The 23342-nt window shown below is 31.8% G+C and overlaps 4 protein-coding genes across 6 annotated transcripts; 2 read left to right on the top strand and 2 right to left on the bottom strand.

The window, feature by feature from the left end:
- Positions 1 to 773: 773 nt before the first annotated feature.
- Positions 774 to 2594, top strand: LOC115714134 (galactinol synthase 1). The gene is made up of 4 exons (XM_030642694.2): positions 774 to 1375; positions 1488 to 1808; positions 1940 to 2074; positions 2181 to 2594. Exons 1-4 carry the CDS (start codon positions 1031 to 1033, stop codon positions 2412 to 2414), a joined length of 1035 nt encoding a protein of 344 aa, XP_030498554.2. The 5' UTR covers positions 774 to 1030; the 3' UTR covers positions 2415 to 2594.
- On the bottom strand, positions 2191 to 7403 carry LOC115712557 (type 2 DNA topoisomerase 6 subunit B-like). The gene is made up of 12 exons (XM_061114812.1): positions 7257 to 7403; positions 7050 to 7149; positions 6872 to 6955; positions 6754 to 6780; positions 6098 to 6206; positions 5922 to 5997; positions 5666 to 5686; positions 5257 to 5453; positions 4834 to 4978; positions 4445 to 4666; positions 4205 to 4333; positions 2191 to 4120 (listed from the first exon to the last, which is right to left on the bottom strand). Exons 1-12 carry the CDS (start codon positions 7305 to 7307, stop codon positions 3809 to 3811), a joined length of 1473 nt encoding a protein of 490 aa, XP_060970795.1. The 5' UTR covers positions 7308 to 7403; the 3' UTR covers positions 2191 to 3808.
- Positions 7404 to 16712: 9309 nt separating this feature from the next.
- LOC115712632 (pantothenate kinase 1) lies at positions 16713 to 20212 on the top strand. Of its 2 annotated transcripts, XM_030640935.2 has the most exons (10): positions 16713 to 17133; positions 17383 to 17583; positions 18175 to 18215; positions 18395 to 18511; positions 18602 to 18721; positions 18810 to 18904; positions 19004 to 19097; positions 19204 to 19335; positions 19434 to 19546; positions 19663 to 20212. In XM_030640935.2, exons 1-10 carry the CDS (start codon positions 17067 to 17069, stop codon positions 19889 to 19891), a joined length of 1209 nt encoding a protein of 402 aa, XP_030496795.2. In that variant the 5' UTR covers positions 16713 to 17066; the 3' UTR covers positions 19892 to 20212. The 2 variants fall into 2 exon arrangements, with proteins under 2 accessions (XP_030496795.2, XP_060970792.1); XM_061114809.1 differs by lacking the exon at positions 18175 to 18215 and having other exon boundaries at positions 16734 to 17133; positions 17383 to 17608; positions 18373 to 18511.
- A 120-nt stretch (positions 20213 to 20332) lies between these two features.
- LOC115712634 (uncharacterized) lies at positions 20333 to 23021 on the bottom strand. 2 transcript variants are annotated; one of them, XM_030640938.2, is made up of 6 exons: positions 22636 to 23021; positions 21925 to 22064; positions 21658 to 21822; positions 21367 to 21489; positions 21065 to 21208; positions 20333 to 20858 (listed from the first exon to the last, which is right to left on the bottom strand). In XM_030640938.2, the coding sequence occupies exons 2-6, from the start codon at positions 22057 to 22059 to the stop codon at positions 20409 to 20411; spliced, it is 1017 nt and encodes a 338-aa protein (XP_030496798.2). In that variant the 5' UTR covers positions 22060 to 22064; positions 22636 to 23021; the 3' UTR covers positions 20333 to 20408. The 2 variants fall into 2 exon arrangements, with proteins under 2 accessions (XP_030496798.2, XP_030496799.2); XM_030640939.2 differs by having other exon boundaries at positions 21925 to 22136; positions 22636 to 22954.
- Positions 23022 to 23342: the final 321 nt, after the last annotated feature.

Raw genomic sequence — 23342 nt, 5'->3', positions numbered from 1 at the left:
TCAATTATTAAATTATATTTTAAATAAAATTTGTCTAAGTTAAAGTCCCCTAGTAATTAAGTGAAGATGAATTACTAAATTATAGATATTTGAGGTACGTTAACGTTTAATTAATTAATTCACCTATCTAGAAAATTTGTCCGGTGTACACATCAATTCATGGTCAAATATCAATCACTACTAATTAAATAATTGGCCCAAATGTTTCTAACTTATTAGTCATATTTGCTAAATCTTGTAATACTATATCAATGTATTAATACTCCAAAAGTACCTTTCCGAAGCTGGACAATACAATGATTCAGTTTGTTATTTTTAGTTGAGTTATTATATATGTATATAGTAAAAGGGCTATATTATATAACATGAAGCATTAATATTCAAGAAGAAATTTTATTTATATATATACATGATTGTAATGTATATTAGCCCCTTCCTTAAAATTTTGGCATCCAACCTATTCTATATAATTCTATATAGTAGCACTTCAAAATCAAGGACCCACTTAGTTGGCCTAAGATGCTTTTTTTCTTTAATATGTTTCTCCACAAAGGAAAATGACTTATTCCCACTTGGTTCCTTTACGATTTCCCTGGCCGTAATTAGATTTAGAGTGAACACAATTGATATATAAATTATATATATAACGGCATCCATCGATCGGTCCATATCGATTCTAGTGAGTGTATGAGTCCAGTCATACTCAATCTGAACCATCCATCTTGATGATAAGGCTCTCTATAGACGAATGGTGGGTTGAACGACTAGTTTTGTTCATTTATTTTATTTATTTATTTATTTTATATGTGGTAATAACTAATTACTTTTCTTTTATTAAAAAGAAAGGTAACAAATAATTTGCATCTGGATTTCATTTGGGATTCATTTAAACCTCATTTGACGCCTATATAATCCTCTATAACCCGACATTAGTATGACTCAGGAACAACAAGGTTAGTGGAGTGGCTTCCTCAGTGTTGCTATATTTACTTTCCTAATTAGCTCCTCACATATCTCATCACTAATTAAAATGGGTTCAGAAGTTGGTGTGGAGGTGATCAATAATGGTAAGCTGGTCTCAGCTCATCACGTGAATAATAATGATAATAATAAAAGGGCTTACGTAACTTTTTTAGCCGGTAATGGTGACTACGTGAAAGGGGTAGTAGGATTGGCCAAAGGCTTGAGAAAAGTGAAGAGTGCTTACCCTCTTGTGGTGGCAATACTGCCTGATGTGCCTGAAGAACACCGTCACATTTTGAAGTCTCAGGGTTGCATAGTCCGTGAGATTGAACCCATCTATCCACCTGAAAATCAGATTCAGTTTGCCATGGCTTATTATGTCATCAACTACTCTAAGCTCCGTATTTGGAATGTAAGTATTATAACATAAACATATATTATATATCATGTCTATACTTATGGTTAATTACTTCTTTTTCATGTTCTGATGTATTGTGTTATTGTATACATATGTATATATATAGTTTGAGGAGTACAGGAAGATGATGTATTTGGATGCTGATATCCAAGTGTTCGAAAACATAGATCATCTATTTGACATGGAAGATGGGTACTTCTACGCTACGATGGATTGCTTCTGTGAGAAAACATGGAGCCACTCACTGCAGTTCAAGGTTGGATATTGCCAACAATGCCCTGATAGGGTCAAATGGCCAGCTGAGATGGGTTCTCCTCCACCATTGTATTTCAACGCTGGCATGTTTGTGTTCGAGCCCAGTCATGTAACCTACCAAAATCTTCTTCACACTCTCAAGATTACTCCACCCACTCCTTTTGCAGAACAAGTAATAATTCTCTTCTATCTCTTTATATTAAAGGTGGATATTATTTTCACCGTATCAAACAAACCCTTTCAAGTATATACTAGTGGTATTTATTAATTAATGTATATTTATTTATGTGGTTATTGTGACAGGATTTCTTGAACATGTTCTTTGAAAAAGTGTTCAAACCAATACCCCTTGAATACAACCTTGTTCTGGCCATGTTATGGCGTCACCCAGAGAACGTCGATTTCAGCCAAGTAAAGGTGGCGCACTATTGTGCTGCTGTAAGTACTTTGTCTCATAATAGATAATGAAAATACATACATATCTTTTAGATCTTATTCCCACTAAATAATCTCTATTCCTCTCTAATTGGCCAAATAACAATAGGGATCGAAACCATGGCGTTTCACTGGTAAGGAAGCTAATATGGACAGAGAAGACATCAATATCTTGGTGGCCAAATGGTGGGAAATATACAACGACGAGTCACTCGACTATAAGAAGCCTGAAAACGCACACTCAACGACTGATGAAAATACTAATTTCTCAAGGACCTCATCGATCATGGCTTCTATGCCAGAGCCAAGGATGGCCTACATCCCTGCACCCTCTGCTGCCTGAACTTTGATATCATATATATATATATATATAGAGTACTATTATATGATCTGATATATAAACAAATTTCTCTTTTCGAAGTTGGTGTGTGCTCCTACTACCTAATTTTGGTACACCTTTTCTTACAGGCTGTTTACTTTTACTAGTTAGTAATCAAGAATTAATACTTTTATAGATTCCTCACTCAATGTCTTATAACCAAGATTTTATGTTTGTTACTTTACATATGTTTAGTGCGGAGAAAAAAAAAATATTTATATTACATAAACTTGTATTGAATGCATAAATGAAACTTGTCCTTTTGACTCGGTGTTAATTAGTTTAATTTTAATACTCTAACTTGTCAAAAATCTTCAATTTTCAGAGTCCAAATTCTCCTTTTTCCTTTTCTGTACTCATTAAAATACTTTTCTTAAATGATAAGCAAAACTTTTAACAGGCCCCGAGTAATTATTTTACTTTCACATAACTTAAATATCAAAATTTTATTAGAAGGACCTTCAGTAAGACAAAACCGAGAAGAAATATATAAAATATAATTATTGATTTTTTTAGAGGAAATATATAATATTTAATTAGTTTTTGTTGTACTCGTAAAATATCACTTTAACGTAGGGTGTGGATTCGAGAACAAATATTTCGCTCAATGCTCAATTACAATATTACATGATGGTGTAATGTAATAGCAATGACAAAACCAAGCGATTGGAATGAACTGAAAATTGAAGGTAATAGAATATCTTTGTGGAATGTATGGCTAAAAACTGGGTTAGCTTACACGTAGCGGCTTTGAATTGGCCTAGATAATTTTGTCAAGGTCATCATGGAATCGACCTTCATTGGATTGTTGCCTAATTCTAGATTCTCAAATGGACCCTACTCAAATAATACTTTGGGGATCAACACTACCCTCTTTGTATGTGGAAAGGTAATCATCATGAACAAATAAGTAATCACATTCCCATCATGCTGGATGAAACGGACATGACTAGTGGCCTAGTAGCAATGGTTTAGAATTAAAGAAAAAAGGTCCCCTCAAAATAAGCTGACTTAATACAATTGAACTCTTTAAGTTTTTCAATACTACATGAAAACACTTTGTGGTTGATTTTATTGAATTACAACAAGTGAAATCCAAATTTTAAATACCAACCACATAAAAGATGCCACCTTATACATGGTGTTAGGCCACTCACTCGAGGCTCGCTCATTAAGGAATAAGGTGATCCATTGTAAGTTTCCCAGTCAAAGTACTCAAATTGTTTCCTTTTTGTTTTAGGGGGGAGACACCTAAACTATATGACACATATCCAAGCTAGCTAGGTGAACAGAACAAAGAAATAAACTAGACCACGAGAACTAGTCATGTAATATATGCAGGTTGAAAAATTAGTTAATCAATTATATATATCCATGGGACTACAAGCATTCTCACCTTCATATTCATCGTATTCCAGCCCTGGTTCCTGAAAGCCGCAATCATCTTCAAAAAGAAACGGAGCTACATCTTTGCTTCTCTGGGGCTTCTTGTCATTCATTTCAATGACTGAAATAATCTTTTCATTTATGCAAGCTTCAACTGTTTCACCTTCAACATCTTGAGACTGCAAACCAAGTAATGAAAAGCATTCTGTTTGGAAATCTATGTCCTCGGAAGACAAAATTAGGCCGGCCATTGTTTTTGCCAGATCAGGAGCATGACTGCAAATCTGAGAATGAATGCAGCCGTTTTTAAAATGAGCTCAACATAAATTAACTTAAGAAACAAAAAATGAAAAACTAATTCTGAATACCTTAAGAGCATGAGCACTTAAGAGTACTCCAGTGTGTTTTTCCCTCAAATCATCCAGTGCAAGCTTAACTGCTTTTTTAGTAAGATTACTGTCTAGTTGAATCTTTCGCCTCGTTGATGGTACCAGGACCTTGGCATAAAGTCAAGGAACATACAAGTGACCAAAAATGCATACTATGTTGTAGAAAAATCAATTAAGAGCAAGCAATGCCAAAATAAAAACAAATAAAATGCATGAGACTATGAGAGTATGACAGTGTATAGGATATTGCTCATTGTATAGATGGAGGACGATATCTATATGAGCATGTGCAGGTAAGTTCTCCCACTCTATTAGTACATTGCTACCTCGATTCTCGACACTCCCCAATTCCAACCCATAACTTCTCCAGTCGATGCTTTGCAGTGCCTTCAAAGATGATTGAGTGATCGTACAAGAAGAGAAATCTTTGAAGTATAAAACCTGAAATGAAATAGTTGTATAATCATAGTTAAACAAACAATGAGGAACAAAAACCAAACATAGCGAGTGTAGTAAGTATTGCATAAATCAAATCAAAAGCAACTTGTTCTGTTTTAGCAAAAAAAAAAAATTGGCACAACTGTACAACTAAATGGATCGAAGTTAACCTCTGTTTTAGCACCACATGCTCTGAAGCAAGTACTTGTTTGGTCTGATATTTCACTTATTACAATCACTGCTTCCATCACCAGACCTGTATTTCTACGACTTTTTGTTTGACTTACCATTCCACTCCCAACCTTGAGAGTCCCACTACAAAGATATTAAAATTTAGTGTTCAGACCTATCTAAAGAATATAAAGAATGATTTAAGGTAACAATGACCTTACTAGATGATGAGACAGCGATTTATGTACCAATGTGAATATTCAATATTCAAATTCTTTATCAAGATTTTGGAACATCAGTAGAAAAACAAATATGCAGCAAACTGCCTTTACTATTATCTATCCTACTAACTTCTAGAACAATGCACTCTAAGACCAAACACACACATACAGAGAAATGTCATGAATTGTTTATAAACTTACGAATTTGGGAAACATGAGTGGCACTGTGTATTTAATATATTTCCATGCTTCAATACATATTCTTCAAGGCCTGATTTTAAACGTTCAAGGTTTGAAGCTGAGAAAGGCAACGGATTCCATTCATTTGCTAAAAAGAGATATTCGTCCTTTGATCGAGGAGTATCTTCACGTTCAACCACCAGCTCAATTGCAACACTCTGGAGTAAGGAAGTTAAAACAGTCATGCTACTTTTCAACATCACATTTTTAGACACGTTGAAAAATTTATTTAAACAAGCGCAATCCAGTTGGATCACTAAAACCTTACAGAAACATACTTGAATTGTCAGTATACATGCTTGCCTCTTCAATGAAAATTAAGTATTTTTTATAAGCAAATTATATAAAAGTTCAAAATATAAGAACTTACCGGAATCTTCAGAACGAGTATCTGTAAAACGATATCAAACACATTTGTATTAGTACTCAGCAAAGAAATCCAGATGGAAACAGAAAGGGAAATATAGTACTCGTCAAAAGTTTCAAGCTACTAGATCATATGATTTATTATTCATATCATAGCACAAACAAACAATCTTATCAAATTACAAAGACACAAGAAATATTATCCAAATATAAAGGATTCAGAGAAATAATTTACAAAGAAAATGACAAAAGTATCAAACCTTTTGCAAAAAGCACTTAATCTCTCCCACTAAGACATCCAGATTTTTGGAAACTAGCAAGCATACTTCAGTCCCACTGAATTATAAAAGAAAAAAGAGAGAAAAGCTTACGAAAATAAATTATAAAAGGAATTGTTAAAAAAATCCAAAACAAAATTTAAGAGTCATTTCCATGCCTGAATTTCACACCATTCTTCGGTTTTGAAGGTAGCCTTGTCAACTTTTTTTCAGAAACACATTCTCTCGTACTTAACAGATAATTATATATCTCATCATCAGAAATACCTGATATTCCAAAGGAAATCAGCAAGGAAAGATAGTACAATTAAGAATTTGTTCATGTACACTAATGTCTTACATTCAAAATCTTCAACTTAATCATGATGACACATCGACTTGTATGATAGAATTTAAACAGGATCACAGCACATCACATAATCATGATGCAAATCTTCAATCGGAAAAAGTTCAAATCAAGGACAAACTATTCCAATCAATTCAACGCATATACACTAACTTGTTTGATAGAATTTGCACAACCAAGAATTTCATCATGATCGCTGAATTGTAGAAAAAGAACTAAGAAACAGCACTAAAGTCTGCTAAAACAAACTACATATTATTTTTAACAAGATCTAGATCAGCATCTTCAAAATCATTGCAACATCTCATCAGTTTGTTCAATAAATCTTTTAACAACATCCTATCACGCACATAACAATCATGATCGGAGAAAACGTAAAGCAAATATTCGGACAAAGAAATCTAGCAAAAGTGAAAACAATTAAACAAAATCGACACATTTTACTGTGGATTCATTAGTATTACTCACTTGTGGTGGTAACAGAAAGCACTCCATCTGTATCAAAACGGCAACGCATCAGATCTCATCAACGCCATATTATATAAAATATACATTTATATATATATGAAGCATTTCCATTACTTACCCCAATATTCAGAGCCGAAATCTTCCGAACAGAGTTTCAAATCAAAAAACTCTTCCAAACAGCTTCCGATACCAGTATCCGAGACTGTACGTAATGATGAATTCAACAAGCAATCTAAATTCGAACTCAAAAAATATAAATACAAAAAAAAATCTAAAAGAGGAATGACGGATCTGACTTGAGATTTGAACGTTGGAATGAACGGAGAGGCGGAGAGTGATGGATAATCTGCAAAGGTGTTCGGAAGCTCGGCATCGTTGGAATGCGGAGGATATTAACTGCAATGCAATAATGTTGGTAAAATCATTGTAGTTGTAGATGATGATGAGATTTGAAGAAAAGCAAACGATATCGTATATGGAATTTGGGGGCCATTCTTACATACATGTAGAGAGAGAGGTTGATATTCGGCGACATTCATGTTCATATGAATCATATCTCACACTCACAGTCACTCGTAATAATTTCTTTCAAAAACACTAACTCCCGCGCTTTTCAAATTTTATACTACTTTTTCCTGGCAAACCCTCCTGATTTACTTTACTTTAGTTTTGGCCTGATGTGTATTACTTTTTAATTTTTATATAGTTTTTTTGTAAAATTTTTGTAACTAGGAATCCTCAAAACAAATTTTTATTCTGGTTTTAATTTAGTGAAATTTTTATTATTATTACTAATTTTATTAAATAGTTAATCTACTATTACAAAATTACGCTTTAAATTAAAAGGACACCAGTAGCGTATCTAACAATTAGGGGGTGTAGAGGCCGAAATTGGCCTCAAGCTCAATGTCACATGCGATGTTTCCAAAGAATGCTCAAACAAGATTGGGTTAGACTTTTTGACTAGTTATGAAGATACAATCAACATACCAAGCCCAATAGGCCCAAGACGATACAGTCAAGTCAGACATTAACATTATCCATGATCCAACATTGAGCTCACGATGATCCAACCCGTATACGAGACTGAATCTTATCACTCATCTTACGATCTCTAAAGTGATCAATCAAACTGACCACACAAATAACGATCTCCCTGATCAAGTGAGAGAGGAGTGCTTCACAAGAGGGGTGAGCGGTCATGAGTAATGCCTTTTCATGGATGCCTATAAGAGCCACTCTCAGATTCTGAGAGAGGCACATCAATTTCAGTCATCTCAATACTTCTTACTTATCGTTCACTCTCTCATTCTCTCTAAAACTACATACTTATATCTACAATCAAGATAGGCGGTAACTTAGTTCGATCATTTATTCTCATTTTTTTATTACATTGTTAATCCCAAAGTTTCTCGGTTATTCTTTTCTTTGTTCTACAGGTTGTCGGTGCCCGCTTACAATCATTTACAGGGAGTTACACTAAGGGTATGTTTGATAGGAAGGAAAGAGAGTAGAATGGATGGAGAGTGTAAAGGATGGAGAGTAGGAGGAATGGAGAGGATATTTGTTCTCCTTTGTGTTGTTTGGTGTTAGGAGTATATGGGAAGGATGGAAAGTAAAATATATATTAAAATTACTATTTTATCATTTTTAATGTAATTATATATATTTTTTTTTGAAAATAAATTTTGTATTTATTTTTTGTTTTTTTCTTGAATTCCCCCATGTTATGAGAGATTAAAAATAGTGTGTTTGGAGGGAGATTTTCTCCTTCCATCTCGCCTCTCCCTTCTTCTCTCCCTCTTGCCAAACAAGAGAATTTTCCAATCCCTCCACCCCTCCCCCTCCCTCCTTCTCTCCCCTCTACCAAACATAGTGTAAGTTTGAAGGGAATTGTTAATGAATATTTAGATTGCTTAACGGTTATTTCAGTTGTGTATAGTGGTGTTAGTTAATTATTGCCATTAGTTAGTTAGATTCTTTGTTAACTAACTTTTCTATTAGTTGGTTAGCTAAGCTATGGTGACAGTTAAAATAGTGCAAATGCTCCCGCAGAAAGGCAGTTTGAATTTGAAGGATTAGTTTATTGGTGTGAGCACATGGAAAGGGAACTAAGCTCGTGGGGCTCCCTACCCTTCCTGTCCTCAATCTCACCCATCTTTCTTTTCTTATTTCTATCTTTCTTATCACTTTTTTCTTTCCCATCTTATCACTTTTTTCTTTCCCATCTTTCTCTGTGTAAGTATACTCAATCTCATCTGACTCTCAGGTAACAGAGCCACAATGGTAAAGGAAACCGAGTACTGTACTATGATGTCACTCCTGAGGAAGAAATTAGCAAGGCCTATTATCTTAAGGTTCATTATTTGCCATTTTATCTTTTTCTTTTATAAAATCTCTAAGTCTTCTTATCCTTATCTTTTCACTCACATGATTGTCTGATACCTTTACATTGCTTTGATCATATAGTAACCAAATTGTTCATTGATATTATCTTTCTTAAGTTATATAATTGCAATAAAATAAAATTATATGATCCAAATGGCAATATTATACTTTTAGGCTATGTTTGGTGGGAGGGAGGAAGAGTAGGATGGAGAGTAAGAGGGATGGGGAGGATTGTTAATCTTCTTTGTATTATTTGGCATTAGGTCTGAGGTGGAAATGATGGAGAAAAAATTGATTAGTAAAATTATAAAATTGTCCTTTTAAAAAAAATTTATTATTTTTTTAAGAATAATTATTGTATTTTGCAAAATGTATTGTCTTTTTATACAATCCTTCCAAATTTAGAAGAATTAAATTTTGAAGATTTGGAGGGAGAATGTCTCCCTCCTTCTCTCCCTCTTGACAAACAAGTAATATAGTCTCTCCTTCCATCACTCTCCCTCCATCCCTCTCCATCCACCCATCTTCCCCTCCTGTCAAACATAGTGTTAGGCCATGTTTGGAGGGAGAGAGAGTAGGGTGAATGGAGAGGTTAGAGAGGATGGGAAGTCAAAGGGATAGAAAGGATTGTTAATCTCATTTGTATTGTTTGATATTAGATGTGAGGTGGGAAAGAAAAAATTGATTAGTAAAATTATAAAATTGTCTTTTTAAAAATAAAATTTTATTATTTTTTAAGAGTAGTTATTGTATTTTGCAAAATGTATTTTGTCTTTTTTTACAATCCTTTTAAAGTTGGAGGGATGAAATTTTGAAGGTTTGGAGCGAGAATGTCTCCATCTCTCCTCTCCATCCTTCTCTCTCTTTTGCCAAACAAGTGATTTAGTCTCTCCTTCCATCACTCTCCCTCCACCCCTCTCCATCCACCCATCTCCCCTTCCTACCAAACATAGTGTTAGTTGGCTTCTACTTAGGGTGACAAAACAGGTTCAGACACGATACATGAACACGAATACGACACAAATCTTATGGGTTAGGTCAAAAAAATTAGATGCGGGTTGAAAATGAAGTCCATACGTAAAATCATAATTATTGATAGTTTTTTTTAAAGTGCAATAAAGTTACATAGTGTCTATTTTTCATTGATATAAGGGGCGCCCCTTGTTTCAAAGAGAGGAGGACGGGTTATCGACACGACTTGACACGAAATAATAAAAACGGATCAAACACGACACGATCCGCTTAATACGAATTTGACACGTTTGACATGATTTTTAAATAAAATAAATATTATTAATAATAATATAATTATGTAAAAATATATACTTAGTGATCTAAAGTTAAAAAAATTTAAATTTATTTTTTTTTAAATAAAATTAAATTTTTTAACAAATTTTGATTTTTATTACATATATATAAAAAAAATAGTGAATTTAAAATATTATTTTTCTCTACAATGTTAGCTTTAATAATAAAAAAATAGGTCAAAATAAGTCAACACAAATACAACACAATTTTTTATAAGTCAAATTAAGATTGAGAATATAGAGACGAGTCAAAAAAAACAGGTCGATACTTGACACGAAATATAAAAACAAATTACATAAAATATGACACAAACAGAACACGACACGATGACATATGTTGTCACCCCTTCTACTTTGCACTGGCATGGCATGACATGCATTGAAGTCAAACATCATTTGCAGTAACAATTATCTACCTAACTAAACTGCTCACAAATTCAGTTAATTTACTCGGACTAACAGTCTCGCTGCTTTTAGTCAATTTAGCTTTAATGACTTTACTTCCTTTTATTGAAAAACTAAAGAAAAATGGTTAGAAGTTACATAATAGTATAATACCATTCGAATAAGAAGATGCACATTAATTCCATTTAATTACATTGCATTTTCCTTTTAAAAAATATATATAAAAAATATAAAATAAAACATTTTGCATTAATTTAATAAATAAATTGTTGTGACTCGAGTTGACAACATCTAATCTTATCTAATAAAATAGTTATTTTGAATTACAATTAAATATCTAATTACAATTAAATTGAAATAATGTTAAAAATTGAATTCTAATTAAATTAAATTATTTATATAAAGTATTAAATTTAATAAATTTTTACGTATTTTTTTTATATGTTTAAGTTAATATTGAAATTAATAAATGTGTAATTATATATACAACTAAAACAATGATCCAATTGAATTAGTAATATTCGAATAGATTGGATTATATTTTAAGATTTAAAGGCGCGTTTGGTACGTCATATTGTATTGTATTATGTTGGATTGTGTTGTATTGTATTGTATTGTATTGTATTATATTGGATTGTGTTGTATTGTATTATATTAGTATTATTTAATACAACACTTATGCTCAGGCCGACCCTAGGCATAGGCGGGCTAGGCCCGTACCTAGGGCCCGCACTTTCTGGCGGCCCAAAATAAAAAAAAAAATAAAAAATTATTAGGCTTTTATTTAAGTAAAATTTAAGTGTATTATAAGCAACAAATATTTATAGCTTAGTTAGTTGAGGTGGATGACATAATGTCTAAGGACATGGGTTCAAATCCCATAACACTCTTCTTTTATATTTTTTTTTAATATATTTTTGAGGGCCCCAAAATTTAATTCGTCTTGGTCCCATATATTTTTAGGGCTGGCTTTGCTTATGCTTGATATTGACTTGTATTAATTATTTGTGTAAAGTTATAATATATTTTCAATACACTCGACTCCAACACCAACTACGGGTCCGGGTCTGGTTCTGGGTCTGGGCCCGAATTCGGGATCCAAGTTTTGGGTCTCGGGTCCGGGTCCAAGTCCCGGATCTTGGGTCTAGGTCCCTAGTCTGGGCCCTAGGTCCTAGGTCTCGTGTTCGAATTCGAGTTCGGGTTCGGGTCCTGGTTTGGATTTAGGTCTCGGGTCGGGGTCGGGGTCCGACAATCGGTTCGAGGTTCGGGGCTCGAGTCTGGGTCCGGGTCTGGATCTTAGGTCCGGGTCTGGGTCGTGGTCCGAGTTCAGGTCCCGGGTCGGGGTTTGGGTCCAGCAATCGGGTTGAGGTCCGGGTCCAGGTTTCAGGTTTCGGGTTTCGGGTTCTGGGTCTGGGTCTAGGTCTTGGGTTCGGGTTCCGGTTCCGGGTATGGGTCCCAGTCCGAGTTCGGATCCGGGTCCGTGTCAGGGTCTTGGTTCAGGTCTCGGGTTTGGATTTGGGTTCGGATCCGGATCCCGGGTATGGGTTCGGGTTGGAGATTGGTGTTGACCCCGAATCTTTTGTAAATATTATAATACAAGCTAATACGGATCATTTGTTATGTATTAAAAATTTTAGTCGTAAGAATTAATACAATACATTGTTTTATCAAAACATAGTGTTATTTATTATTTAATACAATACGATCATTATACGGCATATCAAACGAGCCTTAAGTGAATTGGATCGAATGATAATTTTTCAAATTCAATTATTAATTAAAATTAAATCGAATAAGAAAAAATATTAAATTAAATCGGATCTCCAATCTTAATTATATTAATTTTTAATTTTAAAAAAATAATAGTTAAATTAAAATATGCTTAATATTATTATCATTTGGCATTTTTCCTAACTACAAAATTAAATGAGCTGCATTGAATCTCATTATTAGTTGTATCTTGATTCTTGTGCATAGTTGTAAACCCTTTCAATTAAAACAGTTAGAGCTATCTCATCTAATCAAATGAGATAAACTTAAGTTATTATAGTTTATGGTTATTTTTTAAAATATAAAAAGAGTATATAATAAATGTTAGACCACTTTTAATCATTTCTTTATTTTATCATTTAAAATATTTTATTAAATGAAATAAATTTGAGTTATTATAGCTTATTTTTAAAAAAATAATAAAAAAAAAAAATTTACAGCTAAATTCTCATATAGGTTAATTAGGATACAGTTAATCTTTCTAACTTTTTTTTTTTTGTGGTAATACTTTTTTATGTTCAATTCTATTTCTAAATTTGATGTTTTTTTTTGACTTATTTAAAAGCCTTTCTTAAGAATATTTTGTTGTGTAAACACATGATATGGACTGGACTATTGATTTAGTGAATCACAGTTATAAAACAAATTGTTTAATATTATATGCACCAGCAGCCCCACAACGTGTACATTTTTTTTTTTAAATGGCGTGTATAATGAGATTGGGTTTCATAAAAGTTAAATCCAAATATATTTTCATCAAAATTGGAAAATAAAATGTAATAAAAAAAGAAGATAAGGTAGCTGCCTTAAGTGGAAAAAGTGTAGTCAAATACAAGGAATGGAAGGCTATAGTCAGCTATGACTTTAGAACAACCAAACCAAACCAATCATATTAATTCTCAAATGGGGGAGAGGTCATAGCGTAGGTGGCACGATGCTTTTCTATAAAATAATAAATTCATCAAAATAAAAATGACTCTTTTGTTTTATTTGTTTAGTATTTTTTTAATAAAATAAGCAAAAAAATGTATTAATGAGAAGTCAAAAAAAAGTACAAGAAGATAATTCTTTTACCCAAATAAAAATCAGAAGCAAAATACAACAAAAACCAGACATACTCTAAAAATAAGGATCTAAAATAAAAATTGCTATTAACAATAATAGAATAAATAAAAAAAATTGTATAAATAAAGATTTTTTGGGTACTTATTAAAATTAAAAATTATTTTGTAAATAACCATAAAAGGTTTGGTTTTTTTTTTTTTTTTAAAAAAAATATACAATTTTTTCTATTGATTATTTTTGTAACAAAAATGCAGATTTTTTTTTTTTTTTTGTATTAAAATATTAATTTTACGTTATTATGTTTTCATAACATAAAAATAATATGGTCGACAAAAATTGAAAAAACAGCCATCCATAAAATAACAAAATTTATATAAAAAAATACTATTTCAAATTCTGTAAATTTTCTTTGAAATTATTTTATTTTTTATATGGTTAATTTATTCTTTTAAACAATTATTACTACAATCAAATACGTATTTTTTTTATCAAAAAAATCGAAGTAAATAGAATAAAAATAAGATTCTAGTGAATATAAAGAATCTTGAAACAAAACATATTCGCAACAAACAAACGAGATTAAGCAATTCGATCAAAATAAATAGTTATTTTAACTAATCAGTTATAGATGACTTGACAATTAAGTTCACACAAGTAATTATTTTATTTTTTTATATATTTGAAGTATCGTCACGAAAAATTAGTATTATTGAGTATTACTTTTGAGTTTCGAATAATTACAATTACAAATCACATTTTGTGTGGTGTAATGATAGAAAAGTCTTTGCCGAGAGTTCGAATTTCACTATAGATATTAGCTCTTTGGATAATTAGTTTGCTGTAACCATATCACTTCTTAATGATAACTCAATTAAGACCGATTTAGATACAAGGCCTCTATAATAGCATGTAGTTCCCGAATTGTTAAAACTATAGAAACATGCTCATGGAATTTTGGACGGAAGAAGTACAATTTTTAGAAGATTTTTTGGAAACACTTTTTAAAAGTGATAATCTATGATATATCACTTTTGAAAATCTGAGTCAGACTCCATTTCAGAAAAAAAAAGTCAAAATACTTTCCAAAATAATAATAAAAAAAAATTAGTCAGAATCAAAGATTGGAGTAAGGGTAGTAATGTATTTTTCAAAAAAAGAAAAATAATATATTTTTCAAAATTCATTTTTATTTATATAAAAGAATAAAAAATATTAAATGGATAGATGGGGTAGGAAAGGCCATCCCCTATCCTTCCTAGCTCCATTATTGTCAATTGCATTTATAACACATGTGCTGCAACTCCAATTATAGGAATAGGAATAGGATATAATTGTACATATTTTTTTTTATTAGTTGTATTTTTTTTAATATGAAAGAATAACTTTAATTAAATGCACCATCATAAATTTCTTGTGATATTATTCTTAGTTGTTCGTATAAAAAAGGGGATAGTACTAAATATCATAACATATAAGAATAATGTGCAAGAAAAAAAATTATAATATTAATAACAATTTTGATATATAAAAAAATGATTTATTAGCCATATTTTAATCTGGTGTAATTTTTCGTTTATTTTAAGAAATTATAATTTTGTGACCCATAATATTACTAAGTAAGTTTTTACTATTTATGTTACTAAAATGATTGATCCTTCCTCCATCCCAAAGAACCTTTTGTGTAACGAATGGAAGATTTAACTCGTCTTTTAGTTTTATTAATATAATCCTCGCATTTTGTTCAAAAAAAAAAAAAGAAGCTATATTTCTAACCACTATTACTATTTTTTTTTATAAAAAGAGTATCTAAAATAAAAAGAGAAAATAGTATTTTAGTTTAGGTTAATTAGTAATTTTTCCCCCTGAACTTTGACATGTACTAAATCGTGCCCCCTGAACTTTTTTGGCCGTTAAAAATTCTCCTCAAACTATCGAGATTGTTAAATTTAAGGACTTTTGTCTAATTTCATTTAATTTATTGTTTCAATGATTATTTATGTACTAAATCATGCTCCCCAAAATTTGATATTTACCAAATCATGTCCCTCAAACTTTGATATGTACTAAATAATGCCGCTTGAACTTTCATCCATGTTAGAATTTTTTTATTAAAATTTGACAAAAGTCCTTAAATTTAACAATTTCAATAGTTCGAGGGGAATTTTTAACAGCCAAAAAAGTTCAAGTGGCACGATTTAGTACATGTCAATGTTCGGGAGAAAAATTACTAATTAGCCTTTAGTTTATTTTGCCCAATTTTATATTTAAAAATTTAGAAAAATTATTTAATTTTTTTTTAATAAAAGGTAACTTATTTCATATTTTATACAAAAGTATTTCATTTTGTAATTAAAAATGAATATTTTTTAATAATAATTCCAGAACCTAGGCCAAATTTTTTAAATATTTTTCATTTAAATTTAATATTTTTATCTTAATTTTTTTGGGTTTTTTTTTTAAAAATTATTTTTTTTATATTTTATTTATAATTTTACAGTTTATAGTTTTTTTTTTATAAAAAGATAATTTTAAAATTTTAAATTAGAAAAATATATTACTCTACTAAAAATAACAATAAATTAATTTCATAATAATTATAATTAACTATAAATAAACTATAAAATAATAATAATTATAAATAAATTATAAAACAATAAAGAAATATCGAATAATTTACTAAAATTTATATTTTTATAAATAAAAAATTTAAATTGTAAAAATAAAAATTTCTTTATGTTAATGTATTTTATAATTTTTTTTCTTAATAAAAATTTAGGGAATTACCTCATATATTATATTTTTTAACTTTTTTTTTTTTTTAAATTTACGATTTGTGTTTCTAAAATAGCTGCAGCGCTAGTTGCAATAAGGGTTTTATGTACAATTCCGTAAAAAAAAAAAAACTATTTTAAAGTGTAAATATGAAAAAGTCCCAAAAAATTTTCAGTTTCTTCATCCCTTAGAGTTACTTTTGATTTGTTTTTAGAAGTATTTTCATGTAAAAAAAAAATTAAAAGATTAGATTAGGATGGCATAATTAATAAACCACGCGCGCGTCAGCATCGCAATCCTCACATTCATTTCTCTCTATATTTTTTCTTCTTTTTTCCTAGGTTCAGCTCTGAATTTCAATTAGTTAATTTATTATATTATAGATTATACTTTTTAATTTTGGGATTTGGGATTTGGTTTCATATTTGTTGTATAAATATAGTTGTAATGCAGCGACGGGTTTGGTCATTGGTGTGGAGGTTGGGACTTAGAAGCTTATAGGTGACCAATTCTGTCTATTTTGATTTTGTAATTTAATTAAGACAAGTCAAGGTTTGAAGAAGACCCAGATTGATCCAGAGAGAGAAATTCAAGAATTTCAAGAATATGGATCCGCGAACCGTCCATAGCCAACAAAATTCCAAGAGTTCCCATTTGGCTTTGGATATTGGAGGTAATTATTCATATTTCAATCTGTTTTTGCTTCAATTTCTTATAAATTTTGGTTAATACTGTTATTTCATTCATTCACCAATTATAGAAACCAACCTTGTTTATTGAGTTTTGGTGATTTTATTCAATACACTTTTTGGGTCTTGTTTTTTATTTTTCTGGGTATTATTATATTGTTTGTGAAGTTTGTGAAAATGCTTAGTATAATAGAGGCCATGCATTGAGTAAAATTCTGTACTGTTTTTGACAGGTTCTTTAATTAAGTTGGTTTATTTCTCGAGAAGTGATGAGTGTTTGATCGATGATAACGAGGGCAATTCTTCGAATGAGAGTCTGGTGGTTTCTAAAAAGTGTCCTGTTCTTCAGGGGACACTTCATTTTGCAAAATTTGAAACGAGCAAGATTAATGATTGTTTAGAGTTTATAATGCGCAATAAACTTCATCTTGGTGGTACGTGGAATCTCTTATTTGAACAGTAATGATTATTTATAACCATGATCAGTTTAATTGCTCTATGGTTTGATTGAATTTGTATTGAGCTCAATTGGGAGCTGAATGATTGTTTTCTAAGCTATGTATTAAAGTTTCACGCTGCATGCATGCATATTCTATTATTCTGTGTCGTCATTAATTAGACTAATGCATTGTTTATACAATCAAGCTTCAGGTAATTGTTGAATTTCTTGGTCTGTAAGTAGTTCAATTTGGTGCATGTGTCTCGGGTTATAGGTTGGTGGTGAACCGTTCCTCCAAACACAGTGTTTCCCCATGTTTCCTTGGCTCTTAGTAAATGAATATAGGCCACTGCAATTTCTTTATATTTGGAGAAGTTGTAATTCTTTAGTCTTTACAGGTACTTATTGAATTTCTTGGTCTGTAAGTAGTTCAATTTAGTGTGTTTTCGTCCCCTTTCAAATATGGCTCGTACTCATATTAGCTTCTCTTACTCTGATTCAGATGCTTTCAAATGAATTTGCTTTATTTGTATATAGTAAAGTCTACTAGTGTTTGTTTAGTGCTTATAGTTGTGGTTCATTGCAGGTTGCCAGCATGGGGGATCCCCTGACAATTACACTGTTAAGGTAAAAAAAAATTGTGCTTTCAAAATTATGATTTTGAGTATACAAGTATATCAAAAGCCTTTTATGTATGAGCATGTAAACATCAATCTCTCTGTTTCCTTTACAACAGCCCACTTGGTTTCATGGAAATTTCTTGTTTGCAAATCAATTAAACTAGTGTCTTTTCTTTTAATGAGAAGGCCACAGGTGGAGGGGCATACAAATATGCAGACCTCATTAAAGAAAAGCTTGGTGTTTGCCTTGACAAAGAAGATGAAATGGATTGTCTTGTGGCTGGAGCAAATTTTCTACTTAAGGTAGATCCTGCTACACATACTAGATATTGTGATGTATATTGTACATATTTGATGTTGTTTGACTGATGAGGAATTTTCTACCTTGAGTAGGCAGTTCATGAAGAAGCTTTTACTTACACAAATGGTCGAAAGGAATTTGTACAGATTGACCAAGAGGATTTATACCCATATCTACTTGTTAATATTGGTTCTGGTGTCAGTATGATCAAGGTATCTTTTATTAATTAAGTTCGTCACCGCAAGTATAAATCTGAATCTTTCTAGGAGCTAAATAGTCCTACATTCTATGCTTGTATAGGTAGATGGGGATGGCAAGTTTGAGCGAGTAAGTGGAACCAATGTTGGTGGTGGCACCTTCTGGGGTTTGGGAAGGCTCTTAACAAAGTGCGAGAGGTAAATGTCTCTAGTTTCGTAGAACAGTTATTATCATTTGAATTGCTGCCATTTTAAGGACACTATTATGTATGGTTGATCACAAACTTAATGTCTCAGTTTTGATGAGTTGCTGGAGTTAAGCCATCAAGGAAATAACAGAGTTATAGACATGCTTGTTGGAGACATCTATGGCGGAATGGAATATAATAAGGTATGCGAATTTTCTTTAAACATAACCTTATTTTGACACATATCCTAGTTTTCTCATTTTATGCCTGTGGCTGTGAGCTGCAATGTAACTTTTCCAATTTTTGCAGATTGGTCTTTCATCAACAGCTATTGCTTCTAGCTTTGGTAAGGCAATTTCTGACAATAAGGAGCTGGCAGATTACAAACCTGAAGATGTTGCTCGGTCCTTACTAAGAATGATTTCAAATAATGTTGGACAGGTTATCAACTGCTCAAGTTTATTTTTTGTTTATACTATAGAGCTTGTCTAGGGGGGTAATATAGCCTAATATGTGTTTTTATTTAAAACTTCATTCAGATCTCTTACTTAAATGCACTCCGGTTTGGACTGAAGAGGATATTTTTTGGAGGGTTTTTCATTCGCGGACATGCTTACACCATGGACACTATTTCTGTTGGAGTTGATTTCTGGTAAAATATACAACTTAGATTTCCAGCACCATTTTGATGGCTCTCCTTTCTTTTTCTCCTTTGCATTTATTCCTATCCTAAGATGTACTGTTTTTGTTTTAAAATGATCCTTTCAGGTCTAAAGGCGAGGCCAAAGCTTTGTTCTTAAGACATGAAGGATTTCTTGGAGCGTTGGGTGCATTTGCGAGCTACGAAAACCAACCTGGCTCAGATGACCCGATAGTTCGCCAGTTGGTGCAACAATCCCCCATTAGTGCATCTCATACCGGCTACAAGATCCATGGTTCTCGAAATGGAGAATGTAATGATAACGAAAGTATAGAATGTAGTGTTTACGTCTCTTAGAATATATAGGCATATCTTCTTTTAGGTGTGGTTACTAGGCGATAAGAGGCGGCAATACATGGTTGCTGCCTATTTTGCACCCTGTACTAGTTTAATGGTTGAAAAGGGGTTAACATATCAAAAGTGTAACATAGCTGAAAGTTACTATAGGCATATAAATTCCTCAAAAAAATCAAGTGATGAAACTGAGATATAACTCAGTCATAGTTGCAATAAACATTTTCTATCATTGTTTGTAACATCTCTATGTTTGTAATCCTATTGGGTTTGAAGCATCGCCTTGTTTTTCAATAATAAACTCAACTTGTTTCGTTGTGGCAATTACTATGCACATCTAGTCTCAACTCCAATAATTTTAAGAAGCAATTTCATAATTTAACATGATTTTTTTGGCAGATCAAAACCAATTATCTAATAATAATTATTGTAGGGCCTTGTAAATGAATAAAAAAAATCATTTCCATAACATAGTATCTGAAAATATAAAACTGCTTAATAAATATAAACTAAATACAAATCAATTAGCCGTCAGTTGTTTCCGATGATATAGTTTTGCATTTCTCCTACGCATGGCCCATCTTGTTTTTATATCATGTACATTATCAACTTCAGAAAGTATATCTTGAGATGATGATTCAGATTCTTTGTTAGATTTTTGAGGACCCAAATCACCTCTGATTCTTGCAGCTTCAGCAAGCAGATCATTTATCAACATCTCAGTGGTTTTAGCAGTAATACCTCTTAAATACCAGGATATCGGTGGAGGTGGAACGATGGCTGGCTGAATAAGCTGCTCCAAGCTCACCTTTGAACCAAGCCTTCCTTTGCCTCCAGTACATAAGTAATAGTCTTCCCATGTCTTCGGTTTGAACGGAAAGCATGTCTTTTCATCAACAAATAAAGGTTCTACTTTCCAGCAGCCTTCAAATTTTTTCATAAACCCTGTTTTTACTTGCTTGAATTTCATCTGATAAAACAGCAATTATTACAACAGACATGATAAGAATGCTTTCCTACCAAAGAATCTTGTCAACAATAGCTTCATTAACCAATGTCCATTTTTCAATAATGTTGTCAAAATCATATGATTCAACACATTCACAAGAATAATCATAGTTCAAAAAGTTAAAGTTGCAGACCAACAAGAAAAGAAATATTGGAAGAAGTCCTTACCGAGCGATCTTTTCTGTTTTGATCAACTAAAACATGAACAGAGATGGTTCCTGACCACCAAAGAAATTTCCATAAGGCTGCTTGCTCCACCTCAACCACCTGTCTGTGACCTTCATCAACTATAACTTTTCTTGATATCACTTCCTGAGCAGTAAATCATTTCTCAGTAAATCATAAAACATAGGAAATCTATTACGAAAAAAGACTAAGAAAAAGGGGCAATTTTCGTCAAAATGTATACAGTTCTAAAAAAGTCAACGTTGCTACCAAAATGTGATAGTGGAGAGAATTACATATCTTACCTTAATGTTTTTGAAAACCCTCTTATTATCAGGATCAGTTACTATGTTGTAGATTGCATCAGGAGGAAGCCCAACATTGACATTTACTTTAAGATTGCAAAGAGAGCCTTCTGGTACACTAACCTACAAAGAGTAACTACATTTTGTTAATATCCTGATTAGCATCTTTCCATAAGACATGCTTAGCTTTATGTTAACAAAAACAAAGCTAGATTACATATGAGCCATAACTAAGATTAAACATGCCTGAACCTACCATTTTTATTAACAAAACTAAACACATTTGCAAACCTTAATTTCTGAATGTGGGTCAGCCCATGATGGATTTTCTCTCCATGCTTGCATTTGTTTCTCCAAATCAGCATCAGAAGAAGAAAATGATTCCTTTCCCAATTTAGATTCAGAGCTAATCAATGAATGTTGTTCATCATGTTTAGCAAATCTCTTGAGCTGAGACTGAGAATATAAAAAAGAAAAAACTTCTCACAGTCACTACAATCCATAATTAACAGCCATTGATATTGTCTAAACTGCATAACATATCAGGAAATTACTTACCTTCAAACAATTTTGAAGCTTGTTAGGTAGCTGCACCAAAAACTTAGGAACAGCTTTATTGAAATCAATGGAGTCTCGATTTCTTTCCCTCTCCTGAATTTCAACACTTGCTTTTGCCATCTCTGTCTTAGCCATTTAAACTGGCATTGTTTGCAAATCTTAGTTCGGAGAAAACATTGACATTTATATATGTATATCTGCAAATACTTAAACTGTACTTCTATATTAAGTTCCATCAAAGTTAAAAATTTGCCAAACCAACAATCTAAAATACTAAAATTTGCAAAATAACCTCAAATAATTTACTCTATGCAACTATGATGGTCGCCGCAGAGTGTAAATCTACGGTCTAATTCATGGTATATAAGATTATTTTGCTAATAAAAAATTTCATGGCTATTTTTTCAAAACCCTCATTATCTATTCATCCCTAACCCTTTTATTCCATGATTATAACCAAGCCAATGAAAACATAATAAACCCAGAAAAATTGTTAAATTTTTATCAAAGAAATCCCAACAAACACACATTAAAGTCCCAGAATTTGCAGCAAATTTATGACTAAGCTTTTAACTGAAATCATATAAAAGAGAATAATCCCATCAGAGAACAAGATGGAAAAACTAAAACTCCAGACAAGGGAAAGCCCAAAAGCGAATGCACCATAAATTCACAGAATTGAAAAGTAATATTCTAAAAAAGATGACTTACAAAGCCGGTATGAGTATGACAGAGGAGGAATATTCATTTCATTCCTTTTTTTTTTCTTGAAAGAAGAAGCTGATCCCAGATTCAGTGGGTTCAATTATTGAGGTACCCAAATCAGAAGAGTAGCACTGGGCACGTGAGGAGGAAATATGTATACCATTCGCACGTGCTAGAAAAGTTCCTATATCTACTCATCTTGCCTTGTAAATAGTCAATAGCAACTGAATTTGTCAAACGACAACATAAAAATAAAAAGGAAAGAAAGTAAGTAAAACGACAATCGAATTGAACTTTTCATCTGAAGAATAAAATCACTGCAAATGAGATGGGGGAAGGGAGGAGGTTGTGTCATAACACTCCTGAAATTAAGTAACGAACCTTATATAATTAATTTTTAAGAAATACCACTAATCAAATCTTAAAGTAACACCTATAAAATGTGATAGACACTTCATTTAATGTTGTGGGAAAAATAAAGTCAAAAAAGGTGTGCTTCAACCCCACTCGTTCACTCCTTTTGGTCCCAGTGTCACGTCTTATTAATGTTGTTTTGTTTCTACTAACAGTATAACTTAGTATTATCACTACATCAAATCTTCTAAATATTTCACTGTGGAATTCTTTTACAAAGTTCTTATGGACACAAAGGACACATTGCTCATCTTCTAGTTGAAGTGTTCAAAGTGTCACTTTCACATAATCAATTCTAA

The sequence above is a fragment of the Cannabis sativa genome, chromosome 4 (genome assembly GCF_029168945.1).
Source record: "Cannabis sativa cultivar Pink pepper isolate KNU-18-1 chromosome 4, ASM2916894v1, whole genome shotgun sequence".
NCBI lineage: Eukaryota > Viridiplantae > Streptophyta > Magnoliopsida > Rosales > Cannabaceae > Cannabis > Cannabis sativa.
The sequence above is the reverse complement of the archived record's forward strand: the minus strand, read 5'-3'. Positions and strand labels throughout refer to the sequence as shown.